Source organism: Juglans regia, chromosome 3 (genome assembly GCF_001411555.2).
Source record: "Juglans regia cultivar Chandler chromosome 3, Walnut 2.0, whole genome shotgun sequence".
In the NCBI taxonomy this organism is placed as follows: Eukaryota; Viridiplantae; Streptophyta; class Magnoliopsida; order Fagales; family Juglandaceae; genus Juglans; species Juglans regia.
In genome coordinates this window covers 34,913,516-34,939,224 of record NC_049903.1, presented here as the reverse complement: position 1 = coordinate 34,939,224, position 25,709 = coordinate 34,913,516, and the positions used below count along the sequence as shown (strand labels likewise).

Below are 25,709 nucleotides of genomic sequence, written 5' to 3'. Positions count from 1 at the left end.
TGCTTACAACATAATTCTACCTCTAGTCATTTGAAGACACCCGAAAGTAAAGTTGTTGTGGGTAATCCTTCTCTTGTGATAACGTTAGCTCTTGTCAAATTATCAGAAGAAGACATACGTTTTTAATCTTATGTTATTTTATTAGTTCAATATTATAAAACATAGATTGTCGAAAATCTTTTTAGAAATTAAAGTATCATGTTAAAATATTTAACACCTCGATGACATTTGAAGGGAAGACGAGATGCTTTAGCAACGTTTCTAGAGCATGTATTATAGATCTAAGTCCGTAGACATGACTCGAACACAACTAAAAGCTTTCCATTAGCAATACCTGCTGTTTGGGCAATGAGCAATTCTAGGCAATGGTCGTGAAAACACCATTCTTGCCTTGAGGTTACGGAGTTCACCAAAACCTATATTCAAGCATAAGGTACCGCTTGGACAAAGCCGCTTGACAGATGCAAACCTCTCGGCTTTCAGTATCTTGTTATGGTACTCGTTGCCATAGGTGCCCTGTACATTGCATTCATAACTTTTCTTATCATGTTGAACAAATCCTACATTCCTCGTCAGAAATTCAACTAATTACATTCAATAACTCGGCAACAGATCCTATGGCTGCAGTTCCACCTCTTTCAAGCAGAGAAATAGCCAGCTCACATTCATGCCATCCTCTCAAACCACAGGCCAATTTCCTCAATGTCTCCAGCTTCACTTCTTGAATCCATGCCGGAGCGAAACGCACCATTAAACCAACTAAACAAGAGAGATAAGCTTTCCAAGTGGCGGGATCACAGCCAAGTGATATGTTTCCCTCCAATACCCCAGCCAAAAAGTCCATATGGACCCCAACCGCGCGGGCCCTTCTAGAGAATGCACATGTTGTCAGTTTCGCCTCCACACCCCATACAATGGCCCCGGACAATATCAACAGATATGCCATGGCATACCCCTCTACTATACGGGACACCACACTCACCTTGTGAAGTTTCTGTTTCCTTGACGATATCAGCCATGTCGGAATGGTGTTCCTGAAGAGTTCTTGGACTAGCTGGACCCCACCTGTCACACATAGTAGGCTTGCACCTAGTGTTGCCACCTCCCTTGCCCTAACAGAGGCAATGGATAATGATGCTTGACTAGACTTCAAACGAGGGGAGTCCGTGCTTGCCCATCTGGAAGCTAAATTCCTCGCATACTCTGCTACGAGCCCTACAATAATGTCACTTACATAGTGGACATTGTGTATTGTTCGACAAGAGCGCAGAAACAGAAATCCAGGTGCAACAGAAGAACCACCACCACCCACAGAGATAGTGCTTCCCAACAGACCATTCACACTACTTTGGTTACTCAATGAAGAAGTTGATATGTTGAGCGATCCAAGGAACGAAGTGAAGCAACTTCTCAGGAGCTGGGCAATAGCTTCTTTGTTTTGTCTGAATATAGAGCGGGATGATGATACAACAATGAAATTATGCCAGCGTCGAATCTTTTGAGCCCATAGAGATCCAATTATGTGCATGCTTGGCCAAGGACAACCAGATGCACAGTGCTCCAAGGCCAGCCCAGCAACTGAATGGATGTACTCCAGACTCTTGTCGAGTTTAAAAGTAATGGTTAAACTGACAAGGGCCGCCATTGGTAGGGGAAGCATTATAGGTGAATTCCCTATAGCACAAGAAGAATTAGCAACTGAAGTGCAGAAGTTTCAAGAAAAAATTTCTGCGCCATCTGTAAGCTAGAATATTGGAGCTATTTATATTATAAAGCAGACAAATACAAATAAAGAGGCGGAATTTACCAGTAGAACAGCTTGGAGCATCAACACCCACAGCAGCAAGTACTGCTTTTATTTCAGACTCCATTGACGGAAGGATTGCTGCTGGACTGGGCCAATCCTTTCCATTCATTGCAACTGGTTTCCATATGCCACGAGTAACTTCTGCAGAGAAGTAACTAACAATTGCAGCAAGAGATGCAGGCAGAAAATCGACAAGGTCTCTTAGGCCTGCAAACATTCAAGGGCCAGTAAGATAAATGTTGATGATGGGAAGGTGCAAAATGCGTCCCTGAACTTTTAATTTCAATAGACACTCTTATCTAATATCTGCAGATAAAAGAACCAGAAAATATGTTCCAAAACTTGAAAGAAGGATAAACAAGAAAACGAAAACACACACACAAACATTGAACCTCGGCTGACAAGTTAGCATTTGACCTGTAGTCAAATCCCGAGATGAAAGTCTTCCATTGGCACAAGCAGTTAAAATTGCCTCAAGAACAAAAGGAATGGCTTCCAACACCTCCCACGCAGGGAGCACAGGCCTCTGGTAAGCATCTTCTCCAGTACTTCTGGGAGACTCACATGCACTGCCGCTAGTTGGTGTTGAAGAGTTACCGGATGAGGCAGCACTTTTTGTCATTTTCCAGTAAATCATACTTAAGATCTTATTAGCAACTTGGTGAACAGGATTTCCACTAGAGAGACCAGCAAGTGTGGAGGCTATACAAGATTTGTTTTGACAATACCATGCTCGTAATTTTGGATAAGAATCAATATATATAGGTTTTCCTGATGCTGGCTCAGACTGGTTTGGATTGCTGTATGTTTCAACCTGACAAGAGGCAATGCTGCGATTGCGTAATAACAGAAGATACTCCAAAGTGAGTTCACCTCGAACTGCTACCCCTCGCTCTGAAATGCATTGCTCAAGAGGGGGCCTGTAGAATTTCCACAGACGAAGAAGATACAGAAATGCAAAAGAAAAAACCATGTAAATTGAGGGCTCATCATCCTTGCTTGATTTGTTCCTTGATGCAGGTTTTAGTGACCCAAAGACCTCACAAAGTGGCATTAATGAAGCAGCAACTTCAGGGACCTGTAAAAACAGAAACATATTGCATTAATCAGAATATACATATCAACATGTCAGAGTCAAATACAAATGAAATTATGTGTAATGGACACAAGTATGTCTTCTAACAGTATAGCCATAGATGGCCGATAAATAGGGAAACCATCCAAAAACCAACTTCAGAGTATCTATCGACAAAAGTTCAAAATCATGGTTCATTTTTAAGTCAGCCCTCAAGCCAACCCAAAAAGTAACTGTTTTGACCATATCCCTGTTCAACTAACCCACTTTTGCAATGCGATTTATGTTAAATATATAGTGGTCAGAATGAAAATCTTCTATATTTCTCAGAGTATCACTCAGAGGACATGATGTTAATTGAAAATTGATGAGTATTGGCTAAGATGTCGGGACCACATAAAACTCTTCAAAAAGTCTGAAGTATTATGCATATAAGTAAAGAATCCCCCATGAGTTTTTTAAAATTAATGTCATAACTTCCACAAAGTGCAAAAGATTAGCAACATCGATACTCAAGTAACTTTACCCACTCTTTAAGGGATTGACTGTTCTGAACTAAAAGACCAAAAGGTCAAGAGGAACTATGATCTTCAGGGTTAGCAATTGCAATCATGGAAAATTATGGTTTAGAACTTTCGTTCAAAGAGAAAGCAGTAGGAAGGGGCTGAGGGGAAAAAAGGTAGTAGGGAGAGGGGGTGCAAAATAGTAAAAGACACTAACAGCATGATCCTCTAAGCAACAGCAAAGAAGGTTATTATTACATTAATATGTCATCTAAGAAGTAAAAAGGACGAGACATAAGAAGCAAATGGTTGGCAGCTGCCTTAGCTACCACTTATAAGAGGTCTTTCATATGGTACAACACATAATCAAAATGCAGATACAAAATGTTCAGCCAATTTTCCATCATATTTACTAAGCAACTAGTTGGGACTTTTCACACAGCCAGGCCCCAAGCAAAGGAAAGGAAGTGGCTTCTAGATAAATGGTTAAGTCAAAACAAATAGTCAAACCATATGAATGCACCAAGAGCCTTAGGGATTGAGGAATCATCATGATGACAGGAGCTGAGTATTTGCATAGCATGAAACCAAATAATTGATACTACCATTAACGACTATAAGAGAATCTCATGGTGAAGACAACAAGCATCAAATCAACACGAAATTCTGAATTGTTTCAAACAGCAACCAATATATGTACTACAAGTATTGAAACAATATACTAAGATCATTAAAACAAGAAAGTAAAATTCACACTTGGATCCAAAAAAATACCGAAAATTTGTATCAGCTCATTTTAAATGTCTCACCAAGAGTCAAGACAGAAACAAACTTAGTTTCAATGAAATGATGGAGGACAACATCACCGATGACATTTAGATCTCTTAATCTTAATTTTGTATATCATTGTCGTAAAACATAGAGAGAACACAAATAAGAGGGAAAAACATTTGTTCAAACTTGTGTTTATTCATTACTGTTCCACTATATATACTAAACATACAACTGACGATTATACCCTCATGAGTTATACTTATTACAATAATGCCCTCTAAAACACTCCCCCTCAAGTTGTCATATAAACCCAGCTTGGAACAAATAAACCTTCACCAACTATGACACAAGGACTTGGTAAACACATGCAAGTTGATCAGCAAATTTCACAAAAGGTGTAGAAATGTCACCACTCGATATCTTATCTCGAATGAAGTGATAATTAATCTCTATATGCTTAGTCCTCTCCTAGAACACAGAATTAGAGGATTAGAGGCAATATGCACTGCAGCTTGATTATCGTAAAATAATTGAAAAAGAACAGGAGCTGGAAATCCAATCTCTTAAAAGAAGTGTTAAAACCATGTCAACTTGCTAATAGTGTGAGCCATTGCCCTTTCTTCCAAAATGTCAAGTACATATTTTCTCTAAGATAGACTAATACCTTTTTTAGACTTGCCAACTTTAATCCCAAGAAAAAATCTAAGCTTCCCCAAATCTTTGGTCTGAAACTGATCATGCAAAAATTGTTTCAGCCTACCAATCTCAGCTATCACTGACAGTAATTACAATGTCAACCACATATACAACCAACAAAATATGACCTGCATCACTGTGTAGGTGAAATACCGGATGGTATGTTTGACATCTATGAAGACCAAATACCAATACAACATCATAAAACCTTTCAAACTATGCTTAAGGGGATTGCTTCAAACCATATAGTGCCTTTAACATGCATACAACCACCTGAACCTCGATACAATCCCTAAGCAACAAATCCAGGTGGTTGGTCCATATAAACTTCCTCATGCAAGTCACCACTTAAAAATGCATTTTTAACATCAAACTAAAATAAGGGCTAGTCTAGGTTAGGGGCAAGAAAGATCAACACGCGAACAGAAGAGATTTTGGCAACCAAGGAGAAGGTCTCTTTGTAATCAATGCTATAAGTTTGGGAATAACCCTTAGTGACCAACCATGCTTTCAGACGTTCCACAGAACCATTAGAATGGAATTTTAACTTTATAGCCAACAGGTTGTTTACCAGGTGGTAGTGGAACAAGATCCTATGTCCCATTATGGCAAAGAGCATCCATTTCATTCTTCATAGTTGTCCTCCACCCCCAATCAAACAAAGCATCCTGGACTGTTTTAGGAACAAAAAGCTTAGGAAGTTGAGAAGTATAACATGAGAATGAAGGAGATAGGCATGACAAGAGACAAACTGACTAATTAGGTGTTAAGTAACACAAGAACAAGTACCTTTTCTAAGAGCACCAGACTGAGAATCTAAAGTACTAGGTAACTTAGGATCCGAAGACAAAGACGAGATTGGTGGAGGCATGGGAGCTAGTGGCTGCGAGCGATGCGAATAAACTTGTAAGGGAACGATGGAAGGCGCTGGGGAAAAGTGGGTGAGTGAGGAAGGAATGGTAAGAGTAGGTAATGGTAGAATATCACCCTCACCAATCGAAGATGTGTCCAAGAAATAGGGTATGGACTCAAAGAATGTGACATCAAACTAGTGAAGTAGCGTCTAAGAACAGGATTATAGCAATGACATCCTTTTGGAGTCCGGGAATAACCAACAAAAATACATTTGGTAGCACATAGATCAAGTTTATCAAAACCTAGGCCAAGGTTATGAACATAACAAACACACCCAAAGATTTTTGGAGGAAGAGAAAATGAAGGAGTTGTAGGGAACAAAATAGAGAGAGGAGAAGCAATATTGAGAACTAATGAAGGCATGTGGTTAATAAGGTGACAAGCAGTAAAGACTCCACTCCAAAAACGTTTAGGAACATGCTTGTGAAGTAAAAGTGTTTGGGTTACATCTAACAAATGAAGATTTTTGCGTTCAGCCACATCGTTCTATTGAGGGTATAAGAACACGAGGTTTAATAAACAATTCATTTATTACTTAAGTAGCAAAGGAACTAGATTGATATTCTTTAGTATTGTCAGAACGTAAAACTTGAATTTTCTGTCCAAATTGGGTTTTAATTTATTTCACAAATGTAATAAAATACTCAACGTTATTTGATTCAATATTGATTCGTCCCCATACAGAGTGAATCAATTCAAAAGGACTCAAGCCTCAACTATCAACTTGAGGTATAAAAGACACGATGGTGTTTGCTATGTTGATACACTTCCTAACGAAAGGAAGATACATTTCCAAGATTCCTAATTTGACGTTTCACAAGGAAAGTAGAAGGATGATCAAGGCGACAATGCCATTCAAAAGCGGATGATGATGAGGATGTGCGAGCTCGAGTGGGTCTATGTTTGAAATCAAGATAATACAAGCCACCAACTTCATGCCCCCTACCAATCTTCTTCCTCATCTTGAGATATTGAAAGATACATAAAGAGGGGTAAAAACTCATTGAACATTGGAGATTTCTAGTATTCTTACTAATGGACAACATACAAAGGGAAAGCCAGGAGCATACAGAACAAATGACAAGGACATAGAATCAGTAAGCTAATGAACATATGATTGGTTTGTCTAATTCCTTATCTAATTCAGATACTATGAAATCTCCAAAGAGTGTTTCTCAGTATGGCAATCATATCTGAATATGGAGGTGGGTTGGAGCTAGCTAAAGGTGAGGTGGTATCTTGGCAAATGGCCTGATTAGCATACCCAGATGGTCTACCATGTAAATCCCAACAATAGTCTACAGAGTGATTACTACGACCACAATGGGTGCGCTTATGAGATTCACAACCTCGAGTGCGACGACCCTTGGAGTCATGTTCCCCACATGCACCTCTACCATCAAGAACTCCACGCCCGACAAGAGGAACATTGTCACTCCAATAAAAGACAACTAAAGTAGATATCTCACCACTCTGATCAGAAGACAACTGATGTCAAGACAACATGGCACATTGAAGCCGATAGAACATATCAAGAAATGAGGGAAGCTGTGGACTAGCCAAAATTTGGGAACAAACAAACTCTTATTCTAGCTTCAAGCCAATAAGGAACAAAACAACACTGAAGTCTTCACGTTGTTGCTGCATACATGAAACATTAGAAGTAATAGGCTAATACATTTGGAACTCTTCACATATACTCATCACCAGAGTATAGTATTCTTCAAGACCCAAAATGCCTCGTTCCAACCCAAAGAATTGCTTACACAACTCATAAATGCGGATCATTTTCCCAACACTTGAATACATATGCTTGAAATGCCCCCACACTGCTTGAGCAGTGTCGAGATGCATCAAACTAGAACAAATATTAGGCTCAATGCTAGACAACATCAAGGACAAGATTTGAGCATTTTTTTGTTCACATTGAGCAAATGTGGGACTAGTTTAGTCAGGTTTTGTATCAACCAAGTGACTATGAAGACCCTTGCCCTCCAAAAACACTTCAACAGATTTTGATCAAAGCACATAGTTCTTTCCATTCAATTTTACCATGGTCACAGGCACATTAAAGCTTGATGTAAGAGACAATGACTCAAATTTAGTAGACATGGAGGCTGAAAAATACAACACAATCCAACACCCAAAGGTAGCAAACCAATACAAGATGTGAAATATGGATGAAAACCGAAGAACCCAATCTGAAAAGTATAAACCGAGTTGAAGTCATTTGAAATATGCGGAAAGTACATGAGAGACAGACTTGAATGACTGGATTTCAGCTTGTACCGGTGGAGTAACAGAAAATATCAATGAAAATTGTTTAATATCGGCTTTGAACCAGTCTGTATCGGTAGGAATTGGCTTGTATTGGCCCAAACCGGAATGTATCGGATCAGAACAAGCCAATATCGGATCCGAACTAGAACGAACTGGGTATGTACCTTTACAAAGGCCTTGTATTGGATCTGGCTTGAAATCAAGATTTAATTAATCTTAAATGAGAATAAGTGGGTTGTGGGTTACCTTATTCTCATTATCAAATAGGCACCATTCAAGATAGGAGAAGACACTTAGGCCTCGTTTGGATAGTGAAAGTGTTTCATTTCATCTCATCATTACAACTTTCCTAAATTCTCACACAAAATATAATAAACAATTCAATTTTTTCAAATTCCAAAACAATAATGATATTCTAATAATATTTTATTCAATTTTCAACTTTCATTTAAAACCATGTCATTTCATCACTATCCAAATCGCATCTTAATCTAGGTTAAGAACATCCTCCTCACCCCAAGGCCGAATACCTAAACACCACGACCAAACACTCCCTCAGCTTCGACGTTGTCGACGACAGGTTGCCCTACCAGTAGCCTCATTGTAAAGGATGAACCATTCTACATACAAAGTACCGAACCAACAATGGAAATTCAAGACAAGATATCAAGAAAAGGATTCAAGAAACCCAAGAACCAATCTTTATTCTTGGAAAGAGTTTTCAAGGAACTCTCAACCTCCACTTTACAGAATTCTTCTAAAGTGCCGTTTGGATAATGAGTTGAGATGAGATGAGTTGAGTTGAAAGTTTAATAAAATATTGTTAGAATATTATCTTTTAATATTATTATTGTTTTGGGATTGAAAAAGTTGTATTATTTATTATATTTTGTGTGAAAATTTGGGAAAGTTGTAATGATGAGATGGGATGAAACACTTTCACTATCCAAACGGGGCCTAAGTGTTCAGATGATCTCCTTACAGAACTCTTCTTCCCTTTTATACTTGACGATCTACAAAGAAACTTATAAAACGCAGCAACTCACAACAAAAAACCACACTACATCAGATCTCCCTCGTCAACGCATCGTTTCACTTACTTTAAAACACCACAATCAAAACATAAAACGCAACATTATCGAATTCTTTTACACAAAACGCACGGTTTCACTTATTTCCCCTAAACTCCACATTTCATTTAATCCAAAACTCCCCATTTAACCCTTCCTTCTCCCTTCAAGTCGTTAAGTTTATTAACACCATGACAATCTCTCCCCCTTAAAAGCCTTGTCCTCAAGGCCAATGCACTGCCAAATTCTTTCAGCACCTCTCTCCCTCAAAGGACCTTGCCCACAAGGTGAGGGTAGATATTGCACAGCTTCCACAATGACTCCCATATGCTATCCTTAGCAGGTGCTTCCAACCCTTGATTAACACTTCTATTGCTACATGGTTTCCAACCTTAACCATTTTTCTCACTAAAATTGCCTCAGGCTCAAGTTGTATAATGCCTTCAGAATCTACTGGAGGTAGAGTAGGTAAGGGAGAAATCTGCTCACCCAATTTCCTCTTCAAACATGACACATGGAAAACTGGATGAGTTCATGAACTAGGAGGTAATGCCAACTTATATGCCACTGCACCAAACCTTTGAACTATCTGAAAAGGACCATAGTATTTAGGAGCTAATTTCAAATTGTGCCTCATTGCCACTGGCTTCTGTCTGTAGCAATTGTAAGAACACCCAATCGCCCACTTCAAATGATCTCTCAGTTCTCTTCTTGTTAGCAAATAACTTCATCCTATGCTAAGCCTTCTGCAAATTCTCTTTCAAAATAGCCAAAATCGGATCTCTTGACTTCAGCTACTAATCAACTACTACATTAGCTGTAGTACCTGGGATATAAGCAAGTAATCTACAAGGAGGATAACCATAGAGTGCTTCAAATGGGGACATTAAAGTTGAAGAATGAGTAGTGCTATTATAGCACCACTCTGCCATAGGTAGCCAGTTACTCCATTCTTTTGGTCTGCTACCAATATAGCACCTCAAATAGCCCTCCAAGCATTTATTTAAGGCCTCAGGATGATACGCTGAACTAAATGCCAATGAGGTGCCATGTAGTTGAAACAATTCCTTCCAAAAGGAATTAGTGAAGATAGGATCTTGATCTGAGACAATTGTTCTTGGAATTCCATGAAGTTTAAAGACACCTGAGAAGAAAACTTGAGCCACTTTGGCTGCAGTATATAGGTAAGACATAGGAAAGAAGTAAGCAAATTGGTTAGTCTATCCACGACTGAAAATATTACACTCATCCCATGGGACATTAGCAAACCCTCAATGAAATCCAATGAGATGTCTAACCAAGGTGAATCTAGAACAGGAAAGGGCTGCAGGAACCTGCTGGATGAGTATTTTCATGTTTATTAAGTTGCCAGATCTCACACTCCTTCACCATATTCTTGATATCTCTACACATTCCTTCCCAAAAAAAAATCCATTTTTGCTCTCTGCAATGTCTTTTGATACCCCACATGGCCTGCTTGAGGATTGTCGTGAATAAACTGTAGAACTTTGGTTTTAAAAGGGGATAAGGGCACAATCACCAGCCTCCCTTTTTTCAGTAGCAACCTTAGTTGTAGAGTATACCCTTTTGGTCCCTCACCACCTTGCTACAACTGAGTAACAATATTAGTTATCTCTGTGGATAACTCATAATTGTGCTTCAACTCTTCAATCCAAACTGATGCAGGGAAAGAAATTAAAGCCAAGGTAGCTTCTTCTTCCTCCCACTTCCTTGACAATGCATCAGCTACCTTATTATCTCTCCCTCTCTTGTACTCTATTCTGAAATTGTACCCCATCAACTTAGCAATCAATTTCTGTTGTGCTTCAGTGCCTACTTTCTGCTACAAAAGATACTTTAATGCTTGCTAATCAATTTTCACTTTGAAAATCTGACTAAGCAAGTATGGTCTCCACTTTGCTGCTGCTACTAATGCCAATAGCTCTTTCTCATATGTACATAACATTAAATATTTCCCCTTCAAAGCTTTACTGAAAAATGCTATTGGCTAACCTTCCTGCATCAACACAGCTCCCAGCTCTATCCCAAATGCATCACATTCAATTGTAAACTCTTTAGAGAAATCTGGCAACCTCAACACAAGAGGTTGGGTGACAGCTTGCTTCAATTGTTGAAATGCCCTTGTAGCTTCATCTGACCACACAAATGCATTTTTCTTTAGTAACATGGTTAATGGGGCTGCTATAGCCCCATAATTCAATGTGCTAGGAATGGGCCACTCTAGCATAGAAGATAGCTTGGCTGGGTTTGCCCTTACTCCTTCACCCGAGATAATGTGACCCAAATAATCCACTTCTTTAACCCTTTGACATTTTAGCAAACAAGCTATGATGTCTTAAGCAAGTCAGTACAGACTTCAAGTGTCTAATGTGATCAGAGAAATTTTGGCTATAGACTAAAATTTCATTAAAAAAACAATACAAATTTCCTGAGATAAAGCTTGAATACCTCATTCATCAAGCCTTTGAAAGTGGCTGGTGTATTTGTGAGTCCAAACGGCATGACCAAAAACTCATAGTGGCCCGCATGAATTCTAAAGGTTGTTTTGGAAATGTCTTGCTCCCTCACACTAATTTAATGATAGCCTGACCTTAAGTCAAGCTTAGAAAAAATTCGTGCACCAACGAGCTCATCAAGCAGTTCATCAATGACAAATATTGGAATTTTTCTGTGATGGTCTCTTGATTTAAAGCCCTATAGTCTATACACATTCTCTAGGTTTCATTAGTTTTCTTAACCAACAAAACTAGTGAAGAAAATGGGCTTTGGCTTGGCCTTATCACTCTATTCTTCAACAAATCTTTGACAATCTTTTCAATCTTAGTTTTCTGGTAATGTGGGTATCTATAGGGTCTTACTGAAACAGGAGCAATCCCTTCCTTCAGCACAATCTGATGGTCAAAAGATCTTGGTGGTGGCAACCCCACGGGTTCCTCAAAAACCTCTTGAAACTCCTGAATTACTTATGTTATTTCAGGCTGCAATTGATTCACTTCCTTTTTCTCTTCTATTGTCACCATTTGTAATAACCAAGCCTGTTTCCTCATAAAGGAGGACTTAAGCTGTTTGTCAGTTGCTTCTACTGATATCTCCTCAAAATTAAGGCCCTTCAAGGTCAACTCATTACCTTGAACTACAAATTGCATAGTCATATTAGTGAAGTCCCAATTAATGGGACCTAAAAGCTTTAACCATTGCACACCCAACAAAACATCACACCCTCCAAGGATCAGTACATGGAAAGGAACCAAAAACCTACTTGTATTCTCACTGCTTCTTCACATCTGCCTTGACTCAAAATTTTATCACCATTGGCCACCTTCACCTGTAAACTAGAATCTTTCTGAATTCTCAATTTAGTTGCTTCCACGACCAAAGGATCCAGGAAATTGTGAGTACTTCTTGAATCAACCAAAATTTCCACTGTAAAAGATCCAACTTTCCCAAGTAACCTCGTTGCATTGTTACTAGGGAAACCAGATATAGCATTAATCAAAATCTCCAAATCTTCCCCAACATGCTTCTAATCTTCATTATCAATCTGCACAATCTCCCCATATTCATCTTGCTATAATTCACTCTCCATAGAATCCTCAAGTTGCAAGAAATAAACTTTAGGATTCTTGCAAACATGAGATAGATTCCATTTTGCATCACAGTGGTAACAAAGACCTTTCTTCCTCTTCTCATCCATCTGTGAAGAAAACACCTTCTTAATTGGAACACTACTCTTTTGTCCCCTAGTAACTTCAGCACTTGGTTCAAAAGAACCCTTCTCCATATTACTTCCACCTTGCCTCCAAGACTTTCTTGATGTCAACACATACTCTTCTTGGATATTTGCCAATCCAAAAGCAATACTAAGATTAATAAGAGTAAGCATTCACATTGCCAAGCTAATCTCATCCTTCAATCCACTTAAAAAGCAGTTGAGCTTGTGCCTTTTTAAGATCCCTTTCAGCCTATTCGATAATACCTCAAATTGAGCCTTATAAGAGGATACAAATGAAGTTTGCTTCAAACGAGTCAATGCCTCCATGGGGTCATCATAAGTTGTTGGCCCAAATCTAAATTGTAGACATTTCACAAATGAGTCCCAACTGTTAAATTGACCCCCATCCAAGGCATCTTGATACCATATTAGGGCCTCACCCTCCATATGGTAGGAGGTTAATAAAAGTTTTTGACTAGAGGGAGTCTGATGAAACTCAAAGTATTGGGTGGTTTTGAAAATCCACCCAATTGGATTATTTCCCTCAAAGTAAGGGAAACCCAACCGTACTCCCCTAGGCACGATATTCCTCTCTTCATATACCCTTTGGGCTCACTTATTCCTCCTTCAGCAGAATCACATTGTCTACATTCTACTAGTGATCGAAGCATATCAATTAACTGATTTAACCTTTCAGTGATGCCATGAATGGCCTACTGATGAACTTCAAGTTGTTTGTAAATCCCTTCATGTTGTAACTTCAAAGTGTCAATGGACAGCTTTGCTGTCCATCATCAATATAGTTTCCTTCTATTCTTCTTTCCTTATCTCATCTTTACTTCCGTTACTTAGGCTTGTACAGAATATATAGTTTCCTTATAAGGCTAAGAATGCTAGAATCACTCGATAATTAGTTTCTTCCCATGTATAGTTCTCTTGTAAAGTTTCTATATAATATACAGATCACTCAAAGGCCAATTGATTCGGCCATTCATACATCGCATTTTAACTTATCTTGACACAAAGATGTTGTAACTTCGAAGGATCAGTCCTATCTAATACCAATTGTAAAGGATGAACCACTCTGCATACAAACTATAGAACCAACAATGGAATTCAAGACAAGAAATGTAACAACGCAGCCCAATAATTCTAAGGTCGGAATATTGATAATTTGTATTGGGCCTAAATTATAGTTAATGGGCCATATTTGATAAACCCATGAATTATTCAAATTATGTTGTAGGAACTTTAATTAGGCTTATATGCCTAAAGTTAAATCCGATAGAATTTTTTTTTCTTTCTTTTTTTATGTCGGGAAACCTCTCCAAGGCAGGGCCCTTCGGACCCACCCCTGCAGAGTAAACCCCGGTCCCATGCACTGCACCCTCAAAAGTTTCCCTACACGGAACTAGTTAAATCGCTGACTTTTCACCAGGAGGTGTGGCCCCAAAGGATTGTTTACACCCATGAGGTATTGAACCTTGGACCTTGAAGGGAGTGATACCCCAAGACCAAGGCCTTCACCACTTGAACCCCTTGGAGTTCCGATAGATTATAAATTTTCCATGGGCTCAATAATTAAGTTAAAGTTTAGTTAACAATTATAGCCTAAAATGGAGCCAAGTCGTTAGGCCCTAGATTGTATTGGAACTCTGCTTAAGAATAAGAAAGAGGAATCTCATGTAAATACCATGTAATAAGGTTTGATCCTATTCATGAGAGTTCCGTAAATATTCCATTCCAAAAATAGAAAGTTCGGAACAATTGAGATTTTTTTTGGAGATTGGATGCAGTTACTAATTCATGATCTGGCATGTACAGAATGAAAACTTCATTCTCGATTCTACGAGAATTTTTATGAAAGCCTTTCATTTGCTTCTCTTCGATGGAAGTTTGTAAGTCATGCATGTCTCCACCTTCCACTAGAATTCACGTCTCAATAGAGTTCAATAGGGATTACAATTCTAGAGCCATTCGCATTAAAATTTTTAAACATGATTTCCTTCTATATATACTAGGGGTGAAAACCGACCCCTTCGGTGCAGTTTTTGGGAAAAACCGACGCCGACCGACACTTAAGTTTTGGGGGAGAAAACCGGCCGAAACCGGTCGATGGGGAGGAGAAACACCGACGCCGACGCCAACCGATGCTTCATTTATGTGGCGGTTCACGGTCGGTTCTCAGACCAAGCTTCGTCTGAGAGAGTAGAGGCTAGAGAGAGAGAGAGTTGCAGAGGAGAGAGAGAGAGAGAGAGGATGAGAACTGAGATGCGAGGAAGAAGACGAATTGATATCGAAACGACGCCGTTTGGTTTAAACCAAACGACGTCGTTCTACTTATTTGTTTTAATACGTTATAAATAAAACGACGCCGGCGTCATTTCAGTTGTATTTAAAACACAGCTATAGGATTAAACAACGTTGTTCCACTTAAACTTAAGTAGAACGGCATCGTTTTAAGGACAAAGTATATAAAAAATAATAATAATTTCTTTAGTCGGCCAGTTCAACGGTTTGAATCAGGTTCGAACCGGCCGATATCAATTTTCTCAATTTTGTACTGCACGCCGACTAGTTCTCCACTGGTTTCGGCCAGTTCCGAGCTCGGCCGGCCGGTCTGAGTCGGTCCCAGTCGGTTCTCCGGTTTGTTGTACAGCCCTAATATATACCCACGTAGCCCCAACCACACCTCACTTTCTCATGTTGCCTGTGAGTTCCTCCCCTGCCTTGATTTTTCTTCTTCCACCGGCCACGGCATAAACCGTAACCACCAGAAAGCATCATGCAAGCCGCAACACTGTAGCTCCGCCCCTTCAACCAGCAAACAACCTCCATGTACGACCAGTGCACCATCCCTCAACCTTCAAGTTAAAACTCTCCTCCCCGCTGCAGTAGTCACGGACAGCCACGAGAAAATAGCCTCTGCATGCTCTTATACATCCAGCGACCCCGTGCCGCAGGAAGCTCCTCCACATCTCCTCCCTCAGCCACAGCACCACGTCGAGCCACCACCTCCTTCTTACGCATTGCCAGGCAAGCACATCGACTAGTTTCTCTCTTTGTCAGCAACCACCGCACGGGTTGCCCCTCCACGTCCAGCAATGCATCAACATCACTTGGTTAAGCTCCTGTTTCAAGCAACAAAAACAGAGCACCTTTATAGCAAAACCAAACCGAGAGCCACGACACAAGCCTTGCAACAGCTCCTCCAAGCCACCACCGCCAACAACTATAGCACGTTGCAGCATCCACCATGAAGACCAGTGCTGCTGCACGTGAACCACCATCACGCTCCCACCTTCAGTTACCATTCATCATTCATCGCACGACATAAGCCTCTCCCTCACGTTAGCTCTCTCTCTCCTTCTACATCATGTAACTCTATCTACCAACGTAGCTGTCTCTTTGCACACTATTTTTCTCTCATCTCAATGTTGTAGCTTATCCAATCTTTGTCCCCTCATTAGACTACCAAATTTCAAATAATATCCATGCCCAGTTGGTATTAACCATATGATTTAAATAAAATAGAGAAAATAGAAGTTTAGCTATAAAAATATTTGTAAGTTTTAATCGCTTGATTATTGGAGAAATTTTGTAAAAATCAGAGTATTTGGAGAGTGACGAGATTTTAAGGTTTCGAGGATTTTAGTATTTTTAGGAAATATAGGTTATTTTAGTATTTTAGGTTTTAATTACAAAGTACATGATAACTTAGAAATTTACGTAAATTACGTGTATTTTATAGGAAATCAGTCGTGCCACGAAAATATTGGATTAGCACTACGAGGTAATCAGCATGATCATACCTTACACGTATGTACAGTAAATGACACGTCTTTTATAAAAGTATGATGCATGTACGCCCTCCATTGAAAACCCTTTTTTATGTACCCAAGTCACGATAAAATTATGAAAATCCATGATTTTACATAAAGAATTATGCATCAAAATATTTATGAAAAGTCATGATTTTATGTGAGAATTATGCATTAAAATATTTTGTGAAAAGACATGATTTATGTGAAGATTTATGCATTAAAATATTTATGAAAATTCATGATTTTATGAAAAGAGTTATGTATTAAAATATTTATGAAAAAAATCATGATTTTATGTGAGGAAATATATATCACGACATTTTATGAAATATGCGATTTCATTTAAAATCTATGATATGACAAGTATACAAATATGATTATGATGAAATATGAATGATAAGGTACGTAATGGCCTATGTTATGATATGAAGACAGTACTATATGTTATGGGCATATTACATTGCCAAGTTGTACATTCTGGTATTGCACCCAGTGTCTTCCTTATGTATGCATTCCACAACCAGCGACCACGGGCAGAATCAGAATCTACTAAGTTTCGTTAATCCTAACTCACGGGGGTCAACAGTGGATACCGACCTATGACAAGTAAAAGATAAGTTCATGTTCATGTTATTTACGTATGTATTTATGAGTATGCATATTTTCTATAAAACCCTATCTTTATTTTTTTTTATAAGTATAAAACCCTATCTTTATTATGTTTACTATATGATATGTTGTTTATTGAGTATTCAACTCATTTTTTTATGTTTTTATGTTTTAACCACCCAAGGTGATTATTTAGATCTGTAGGACAGGACTTGGCCTAGGTAGGCGAGGCAGAGGCCTAGACAGTTTATGTTATGCTTAGTTTTACGATTTTAGCTTAATAAGTTATTTTGATAAGAACATGAGACTTTATTGATTTTAAATAAGTGCTTCTACATACTCTCTTTTGGATTTTAAAGATTTGATAAAGATTGTATTATAGGGAATCTTTGTATATGGCACTTCGTTAAGAGGAAAAGCTTTTAATTCAAAGTTTGGTAGCACAACGGTTCTCCGAAAATTTTAAAAATGACTTTATTGGGGAGCAGGGTGTTACAAGAAATCAAGAAAAGGATTCAAGAAACCCAAGAATCAATCTTTATTCTTGGAAAGAGTTTTCGAGGAACTCTCAACCTCCACTTTACAGAATTCTTCTAAGTGTTCAGATGATCTCCTTACAGAACTCTTCCTCCCTTTTATACCAGACGATCTACAAAGAAACTTATAAAACGCAGCTACTCACAACATAAAGCGCACGCTACATCAAATCTCCCTCTTCAACGCACCATTTCACTTACTCTAAAACACCACAATCAAAACATAAAACGCAACACTATATCAATTGTTTTTACACAAAACGCACTGTTTCACTTATTTCCCCTAACCTCCCCATTTCATTTAATCCAAAACTCCTAGTTTAACCCTTCCTTCTCCCTTCCATCCGTTAAGTCCGTTAACACCATGACACTCCGACGACAAGAAAGTCACCTGAAGATACAGAAGACGATGGTGAGCTCAAATCTGACAGCCAATACCAGATACAATGCTGGAAAACACCAGAAACAACATAAACCTGAGTGTTCCGCCGAAAAAGTCCGTTTCGGCCACACCCATCGGCACCACCACACCACCAACCACCACAAAAAGGGCCTGCGACCATAACCAGCCCCTACCAACTGACAATTGACGGCATTAATGCCGTCAAACAACCACCACCCGAAAGCGACTCGATTTTCTTCTTTTTCCTTTTTTTTTTTAAAGATATGCAAACAAACAAGGGCAAAATCAAGTGAAATCCGCAACAATCTAGAAAGCACTCTCTAATATCATGTGTAAAACATAGAGAGAACACAAACAAGAGGGAAAAGCATTTATTCAAACTTGTGTTTATTCATTACTGTTCCACTATATATACTAAACATACAATTGACAATTATACCCACATGAGTTATACTTATTACAATAATGCCTCTAATAATCATTAATGTGGCCAATATGTAAAGTACACCAAGGATATTGCCAACGAACTTTAAATGTATTCATAAACAAATTGATGTTTTGAAAAATAAGTTTAACGCCTATGGTTGCCATTAAATACCTCAAAATGTTGAAAAGCAATTAAAATTCCCAACAAAGTAATACAAAACACCACCTCAGACCAAGCTAATTGGCAACCCATAACCTTTGTATGAATAAGGAAAATCAAAATCCCTAGCTTTCTTTTAAGGCCTCGTTTGAATGTTGAGATCAGATGACAAATCTGTGAATAGTAATAAAATGGTTTGTGAATAATAATGAAATGGTTTGAGCTAAGATGTTTTATTAGGTTTTGAGAAAAAATAGAAAAAGTTGAATAAAATTATTATAAAGTTAAAATATTGTTAAAATATCATTTTTTAATATCATTTTTGTTTTGGGATTTAAAAAAGTTGAATTGTTTTTTATGTTTTATTTGGAAGTTAGGGAAATTTGTCATAATTAAGTAATAATTAGATGAAAAAGTTGAATATCTGAAATTGAAAAGTGTATGTGTTTGAGTTATGTTTAGAAAGGAAATGACATGAGATGGGTTGAGATAGCTATCCAAACGAGGCCCAAGACTTTTTCAATGTTATGACTAGCAAATAAAGGCCCACTTGTTATGAACCAACATCATGGTTAAAAATTTTGAGAGGTACACAAGTCAAATTGAGTCTATAACAGCAAGATCCTAAAAGGCATATGAAAACTCCTACATCCTAAGATGCAGAAAAAGAAATATAAAATTACTTACCGCACCATGCAAAGAAAGAATATGGACAGTATCAATAGAGGATGCTCCAAAAAGAAGAGCACATAACATGGACATATCATCAACTAAGTGACTCCCTGGTCCAGTATGACTAGGAGGAATTGGAGGAGAAAGAAGCTTGACCACAAACCGCACCACATGTTCCTGCCAGAAAGGGGTAAAAAAAAAAAGTTATTTTCAAGCGCAGATACATAGTTATCCCTCCACAAGAAATCGGAGGGCAAAGGGATTAAATACCTTGTCCTAAACACGCATAAAAAAAATCTGCAAATCAAGAAATGCAGACTTAATGGGAATTAAAATAAAAACCTAATGTCATTGGTCCTTGTGTTGAGCATTAAAACAGAAAGAAGTACTAAAGACACCTACTGGATTTCAGGTAGGAACTGTGAATGTGGTATTTTAAATTTCCTAGAGTGCGGGATTGGCTGGTGAGGGTGTGGCAAAGAGTTATGATAGCCCTAAGCCAAGGATTTTTCATCCAATGCCCCTTGTGCTTTGGCCTACTTGAGATTGCCTCCCTATGCAATTTATCTTTGTGAAAAAACCCTATTTGCCATGCTTCAGTGAGGATGCGGTTCCTCCATTAGCTTTTCCATCCAAAAACACGTGCAGTCAATATATTTTTTAAAAAAGTTAAAGAGTAGGGTCTGGCCACCACCAACTGGCTCGCCACTTGCCAGGGCTAGGGCAACCAGGGCCAAATTGTGCCAACAATGGGGGTGGTGCCAGCATTCCTAGTGATTGCCACGTGTTTTTCGTTAATGAGTTCACACCAAACTACCTGCAGTTTAGCAGAAAAAAAAGAAACAACATGTTTACTCAGTTACTCATACTACTCAATTGATTCCAAATAATACTTCATGGTTTGGTTATTGCTCCTTAATATCTATTGAGCTCCATTGTGGAAATATAGTTGCATGGTTGATTAGGCAATCCAAAGTTGGTCAGACTTCTTAAACTCACAAAAGGTAGAGAGTCAGAAGACCTCCTTGAATGTGAACCCAAATCCCCAAATTACAACAGTGAAGTTGGGACAGCCTCAACTATTTGACCTGGTACACTGTCACAGTACGCATTAATGTTTATTCAAAGCAAAGGAAAAATGAGCTATTTGAACAGAAGAAAAAAACCCACATATGACAAAACAAACGGGAGGCAGAGAACTCCACAATTATGTCTCGGTTGGTGCACTCAATGCAACCAGAGATCAGTCGGGGATATTTATTCCATTGGACTGCAAATGAGATTTGGGAAGCATTAGCTCAAACTTACCACGAAATGGGAAATGCAATGCAGGTTAAAGACTTGAAACGTTGAATTTAGGCACTTCCCATGGTGATTGGTTGGTTGACACCTACTTCCATAAACTTTGTGGTATGTGGCAGGAATTAGATAACTTTCAAAAGTTTAAAGCTAAGAGTGCTCGGATGCTGCAGATTTCTCATAAATTCATCGAAGACGGGCATATTTATTAGTTCTTTGGAGGACTATGGTCTGAATATGATCATGAAGAGAGAAAGGGAATGCACAACAAGAACCTTAATTTCAAGAACCTTAATTTCAGTTCTTGGGACAAGTGAAACGGAAAGAAATGATGCAAAAAGAGATGAGAGCTCTTGCAAAAAATTCTTCATGAGACTTAGTTGACTTTCCTAATGGAGAAAAGATTGTTGGACGCACCTGGATGTTTACAATAAAGCATACAGCAGATGAGACAACAGAAGGATGACAAGCCAGATTGGCCGCAAAGGGGGTTTCCCATAGGCCTATGGCATTGACTATGAAGAGATGTTCGCACCAGTGTTCTTAAAAGAGCTAGGCACATGAGCTCATAAACTGCCTGGAGCCTGAGCGCAAAGCACGCGCCTGAGCGAAAGCACAAATTTTTTTTAAAATGATAAAATATAATAAAAAGGGTTTTAAGTATTATGCCACATGACAACTAAGTGATTAACTAATTATATAAGTTTCGAACATAAAAATTTATATATTTAATTTGATAGCCATAACCAAAATAAAGTATATAGTTGAATCAAAAATTCAAAATACATATAAAAGGCAATGCCAAAAGCTGCACAAAAAAAGTTGGAGTATACTAAAAAAGAAAAACTCTACTTATCATCCCCTACACCACACACCACCATGTGATTTGTCATTTTTGCCCTTCTATTTAAACACACATATTGATGTGTAAATATGTGTATTTAAATAGAAGGAGAAAAATTGCAAATCACACGTTAGTGTATGGCGTCGGGATGATAAGTAGCATTTCTCTACTAAAAATTACTCCAATACAATGCAATCCTAGATTATATAATCACCTGGTTTATTTTATAATCCCATGTGTTATATATTTATTCCTTTAGGTGCCTGGCTATAGAGTCATGTGCTTAAATACTGACAGGAGCTATTTTTCATTAAAATGTAGCAGCACGCATTTTGCACTTAAAGCTCACCACTAAAGTGTAAAATGCGCACTAAAATAGTGCTTTTTGAAATGCACTAGAGCAAAGCGCTTAGCTTTTGAAAACACTGGTTCGCACAAGTGTCGAAGATAAACCCTGTTTTAAGTCCTTACTTCATTAGCAGAAAATCTAGATTGGTCTCTACACCAATTGGGGTAAAGAGTGCATTTCTCCATGGAGACATTGAAGAGGAAGAATACATGGAAATTCCCCCTGGTCTTGAATTGCCAGCTTCTGGTGGAAAAGTATGAAAGCCTAAGAAAGCATTTTATGGCTCAAACCAATCTCCTAGGGCATGGTTTGAATGGCTTTCCCAAACTAAGCAGAGATTTAGTTACAAACAGCCAGGCTGACCATGCACTACTTATTTAGCAATCTCCACAAGGATAGGTCACTAATCTTGTTGCATATGTGGATGACATAGTGATGACAGTGCTAACAATAAATTATGACAAGCAAATATAGAGACCAAAGTAATCCCGGGCACATGAATTTTAAATAAAAGTCCGGGGAAGTTTAAAGTACTTAGACAGAAAGGTGTACTTGATCTCCTTAAGGCTGCGTTTGGATGTTGAGCTGAGCTCAGCTGAGTTGAATTTTTTATGAATAGTAGTGAGTTGAGTAGTGGGGGGAGTTATGTGGAGATCATCTAAACTGAGTTTAAAGTGTGTTTGGATGTTAAGATGAGTTTAGTATTTTTTATGGGAAATTGAAAAAGATTGTAGGTCCCACGTATAAAGATGTTTTAAGTTGAAAAATGTTGTGAGTCCCACATATAAAGATGTTTTAAGTTGAAAAAGGTTGTGGGTCTCACATGTAAGAAGGTTTTGAATTGGGATGAGTTTAGTAATTTAAGAGTTGGGTGTTTGGATGTTAAACTCAGTTTAAAATTAGACTGAACTCAGCTGAGCTCAGCTGAGTTTGGGAACCAAACGCAGTCTAAGGAAACATGAATGCTGGGATGTAAAGCTATTGACAATCCAGTTGAACAAAACGTCAAGTTTCGATATGATAGTAATGGTCCTCTGATGGAGGAATTGAGATATCAGCGATTGGTTAGCAGATTAATCAATTTATCACACACTCAACCAAACAATGTACATGCAGTGAGTGCGTTAAGTCCGTGTAATCAGTCACTGGATGAGACACAGATCAAAGCTGCTCATAGGATTCTATGCTATTTAGAATCCTTACCTGGTAAATGGCTATTTGATCGACATGATCACTTGAAGATAGCCAATTAAATTGATATTGACTGGGCAGGTTTGATCAAAAACCAGCAGTCTAGCTTTGAATATTATCTATCTAAGGGAGGCAATTTGGTTACTTGACGAAGTTAGAAACAGTCAGTTGTTGAGTTTAGAGCAATGGCCCATGGAAAAGGTCAGTTGTTGGGATATGACAATAAAGATTCAATAAGACTGTTATGTGATAATAAGACTGCCACTAATATTGCTCATAAACCAGTCCAACGTGATCGGATGAAACATAATGAGATTGATACACACTTTATCAAGGGGAAATTGCATGAAGACATAATTATTGCTCCATGTGAGAAGCCTGGAGACCAACTTGCAAACATCTTGACAAAAGGTGTGGCAACTAGTAACTTCCACACCATCCTAAACAAGTTGAGCATGTGAGATATCTACGCCTCAGTTTGGAGGGGTGAATACATGGAATTTTCTTTTGAGTTGAGAGCAAGTTTTCTTGTTTCTTTTACCCAAAAGGATAGGAACTCAGGTATGGGTTTACTTGTTTAGACCACTAACCAGATTAATGATTGATTTCTTTTCATTACCTTTTAGAGATTGATAATGTATGAATCTATGTCAGGAACATAAGAAAAGTGTAATCACGTTAGTAAATCATAATCAGTTGCACAAGACTTCCATCCATTGAGCAAATTCTTCGCTTTCCCTCCAAACAATCAATGGTTTTTCTAAGAGTTGAGAACAAGTTTTCTTGTTTCTTTTACCCGAAAGGATAGGAACTCAGGTATGGATTTACTTGTTTAGACCACTAACCAGATTAATGATTGATTTATTTTCATTACCTTTTAGAGATTGATAATGTATGAATCTATGTCAGGAACATAAGAAAAGTGTAATCACGTCAGTAAATCATAATCAGTTGCACAAGACTTCCATCCATTGAGCAAATTCTTCGCATTCCCTCCAACCAATCGATGGTTTTTCTAAAAAGGAAAGGACTGAAAGGGTGCCCATTGTCATACCAAAGCACAACCCACCCATTCAATCCACATCAGGGGACAATGCTACTTTAATAATAAAAAAAATAACTAATAAAGAAATATATAATTTGGTATAGAGAAACTCTCAGGCATAACTCTCGCCTCCATCACGGTAACACACTCATACTACATTTTGAAAAAGACTTTTCGTGCCAGGGTTTTCCAAGGTACGTTACATGAATAGGCTAGGCATGAGTAAGATCAAGTAGAAGCAATTCAATGAAACACTTACTTTTTATATAAGCGCAGTTAACGAAACATACAAACAATTGAGTTAATGAAACATACAAACAATTGAGTAATGATACTCACTACTTTTTTACAACACTCTTTACAACTCTGTTTTAAACTAAGGGCAATGTAAATATTGAAATCCAAATTAAAAAAATAGGATTTTTATGAAGTGGCACTGTCACATTGGTTAGTTGTTAAAACGGTTGTAAAAAGGTTGTATGAATATCATTATTCTTTTGCAACATCACTAGTGAAGCTACCTGAATGTTCCATCCACGAGAAAGTGATGCACCACATAGAATCTTTGCCGCTGCTGACTTCTCCTCCTCTGACCCATTTAATGCTATACTAAATAACTTCTCTATCTCTGCTAAACTTGGGGAGAGAAAATGTAGGGAAAATTATTCAATGCCAGGCTTAGTAGCATTAAAATTTAACAAACTAAACTTTTATCATACCTAGAAGCAGGATTCATGATAAGGTAATCTATTAGAGAGCCATTTAATGGCGCTCCTTCCATAAACATTAACCAAGGAGATTTGTCATGTGATGATGAATCTGACAATGAGATTATTGGTGCAGACACATAACCTGGCCAAGTATATGCTGATGTGTCAATTAAATTTCTTGCAATGCAAGCTTCCACTATGAGGTGTCTCATGTTGCCTCCTACAAAGCGTAACCAATAAATTGCAAAAACATTACAGACAGCACTCAACAAAGGTGACTATGCAGTAAGCAAGACTCATGTCTATCTAATGTATGAATTCTGTATTGATTCGTGTCATAATGAATACCAAGAATTTGATATTAGAAATAAGTAATATACTACCTGCTTTTATAGAAGCATCAACAAGACTGCCTCCACGTATAATGTCCCTTTGATTCTTGGCATTAGTAATGAAACTAGCTGCTTTTCTAGCTGCAGTATTAGCTGCATCAGTGACCGATAAAGGAGGGCATAGGAGGCCAGAAAAGTGTCCAAGGATCTGAAGAGAGGAAATCAGTCCATCTTTCCTTGAAGCACAGCCCTTTCCATTCATTTTATGTCCATACCCAGACTCAACAGATCCAGTAAAAGTAGCTCCTGCAGTAGAAGAGTGACACAACTTTGCCTCATCCTCCAAAACATTAGTGATTGCCAAAGGGACAATAGACAAAAGGACACAAAGACGGGCCTCAAGACGTGGAATTGGACCTTCTGGAGGATCACGTTCCTATTACAAAGGATCAAAAT

At 38.2% G+C, this 25,709-nt stretch overlaps 1 protein-coding gene across 6 annotated transcripts in view; it reads right to left on the bottom strand.

Moving 5' to 3' along the window:
* Positions 1–201: 201 nt before the first annotated feature.
* LOC108989005 (mediator of RNA polymerase II transcription subunit 33A-like) overlaps positions 202–25,709 on the bottom strand; it is a 29,737-nt gene continuing 4,229 nt past the window's right edge. For 4 of the 6 annotated variants that reach the window (XM_018962478.2, XM_035688241.1, XM_018962758.2 and 1 more), the window contains 7 exons: positions 25,305–25,689; positions 24,931–25,141; positions 24,733–24,847; positions 19,499–19,660; positions 2,225–2,885; positions 1,808–2,014; positions 202–1,674 (listed from right to left, as the gene is read on the bottom strand). In XM_018962478.2, coding sequence (XP_018818023.2) covers positions 581–1,674; positions 1,808–2,014; positions 2,225–2,885; positions 19,499–19,660; positions 24,733–24,847; positions 24,931–25,141; positions 25,305–25,689 — 2,835 coding nt within the window. In that variant the 3' untranslated portion in view covers positions 202–580. The remainder of the gene's footprint in view (positions 1,675–1,807; positions 2,015–2,224; positions 2,886–19,498; positions 19,661–24,732; positions 24,848–24,930; positions 25,142–25,304; positions 25,690–25,709) is intronic. The other 2 variants (XM_035688240.1, XM_018962624.2) reach the window with 2 other exon arrangements.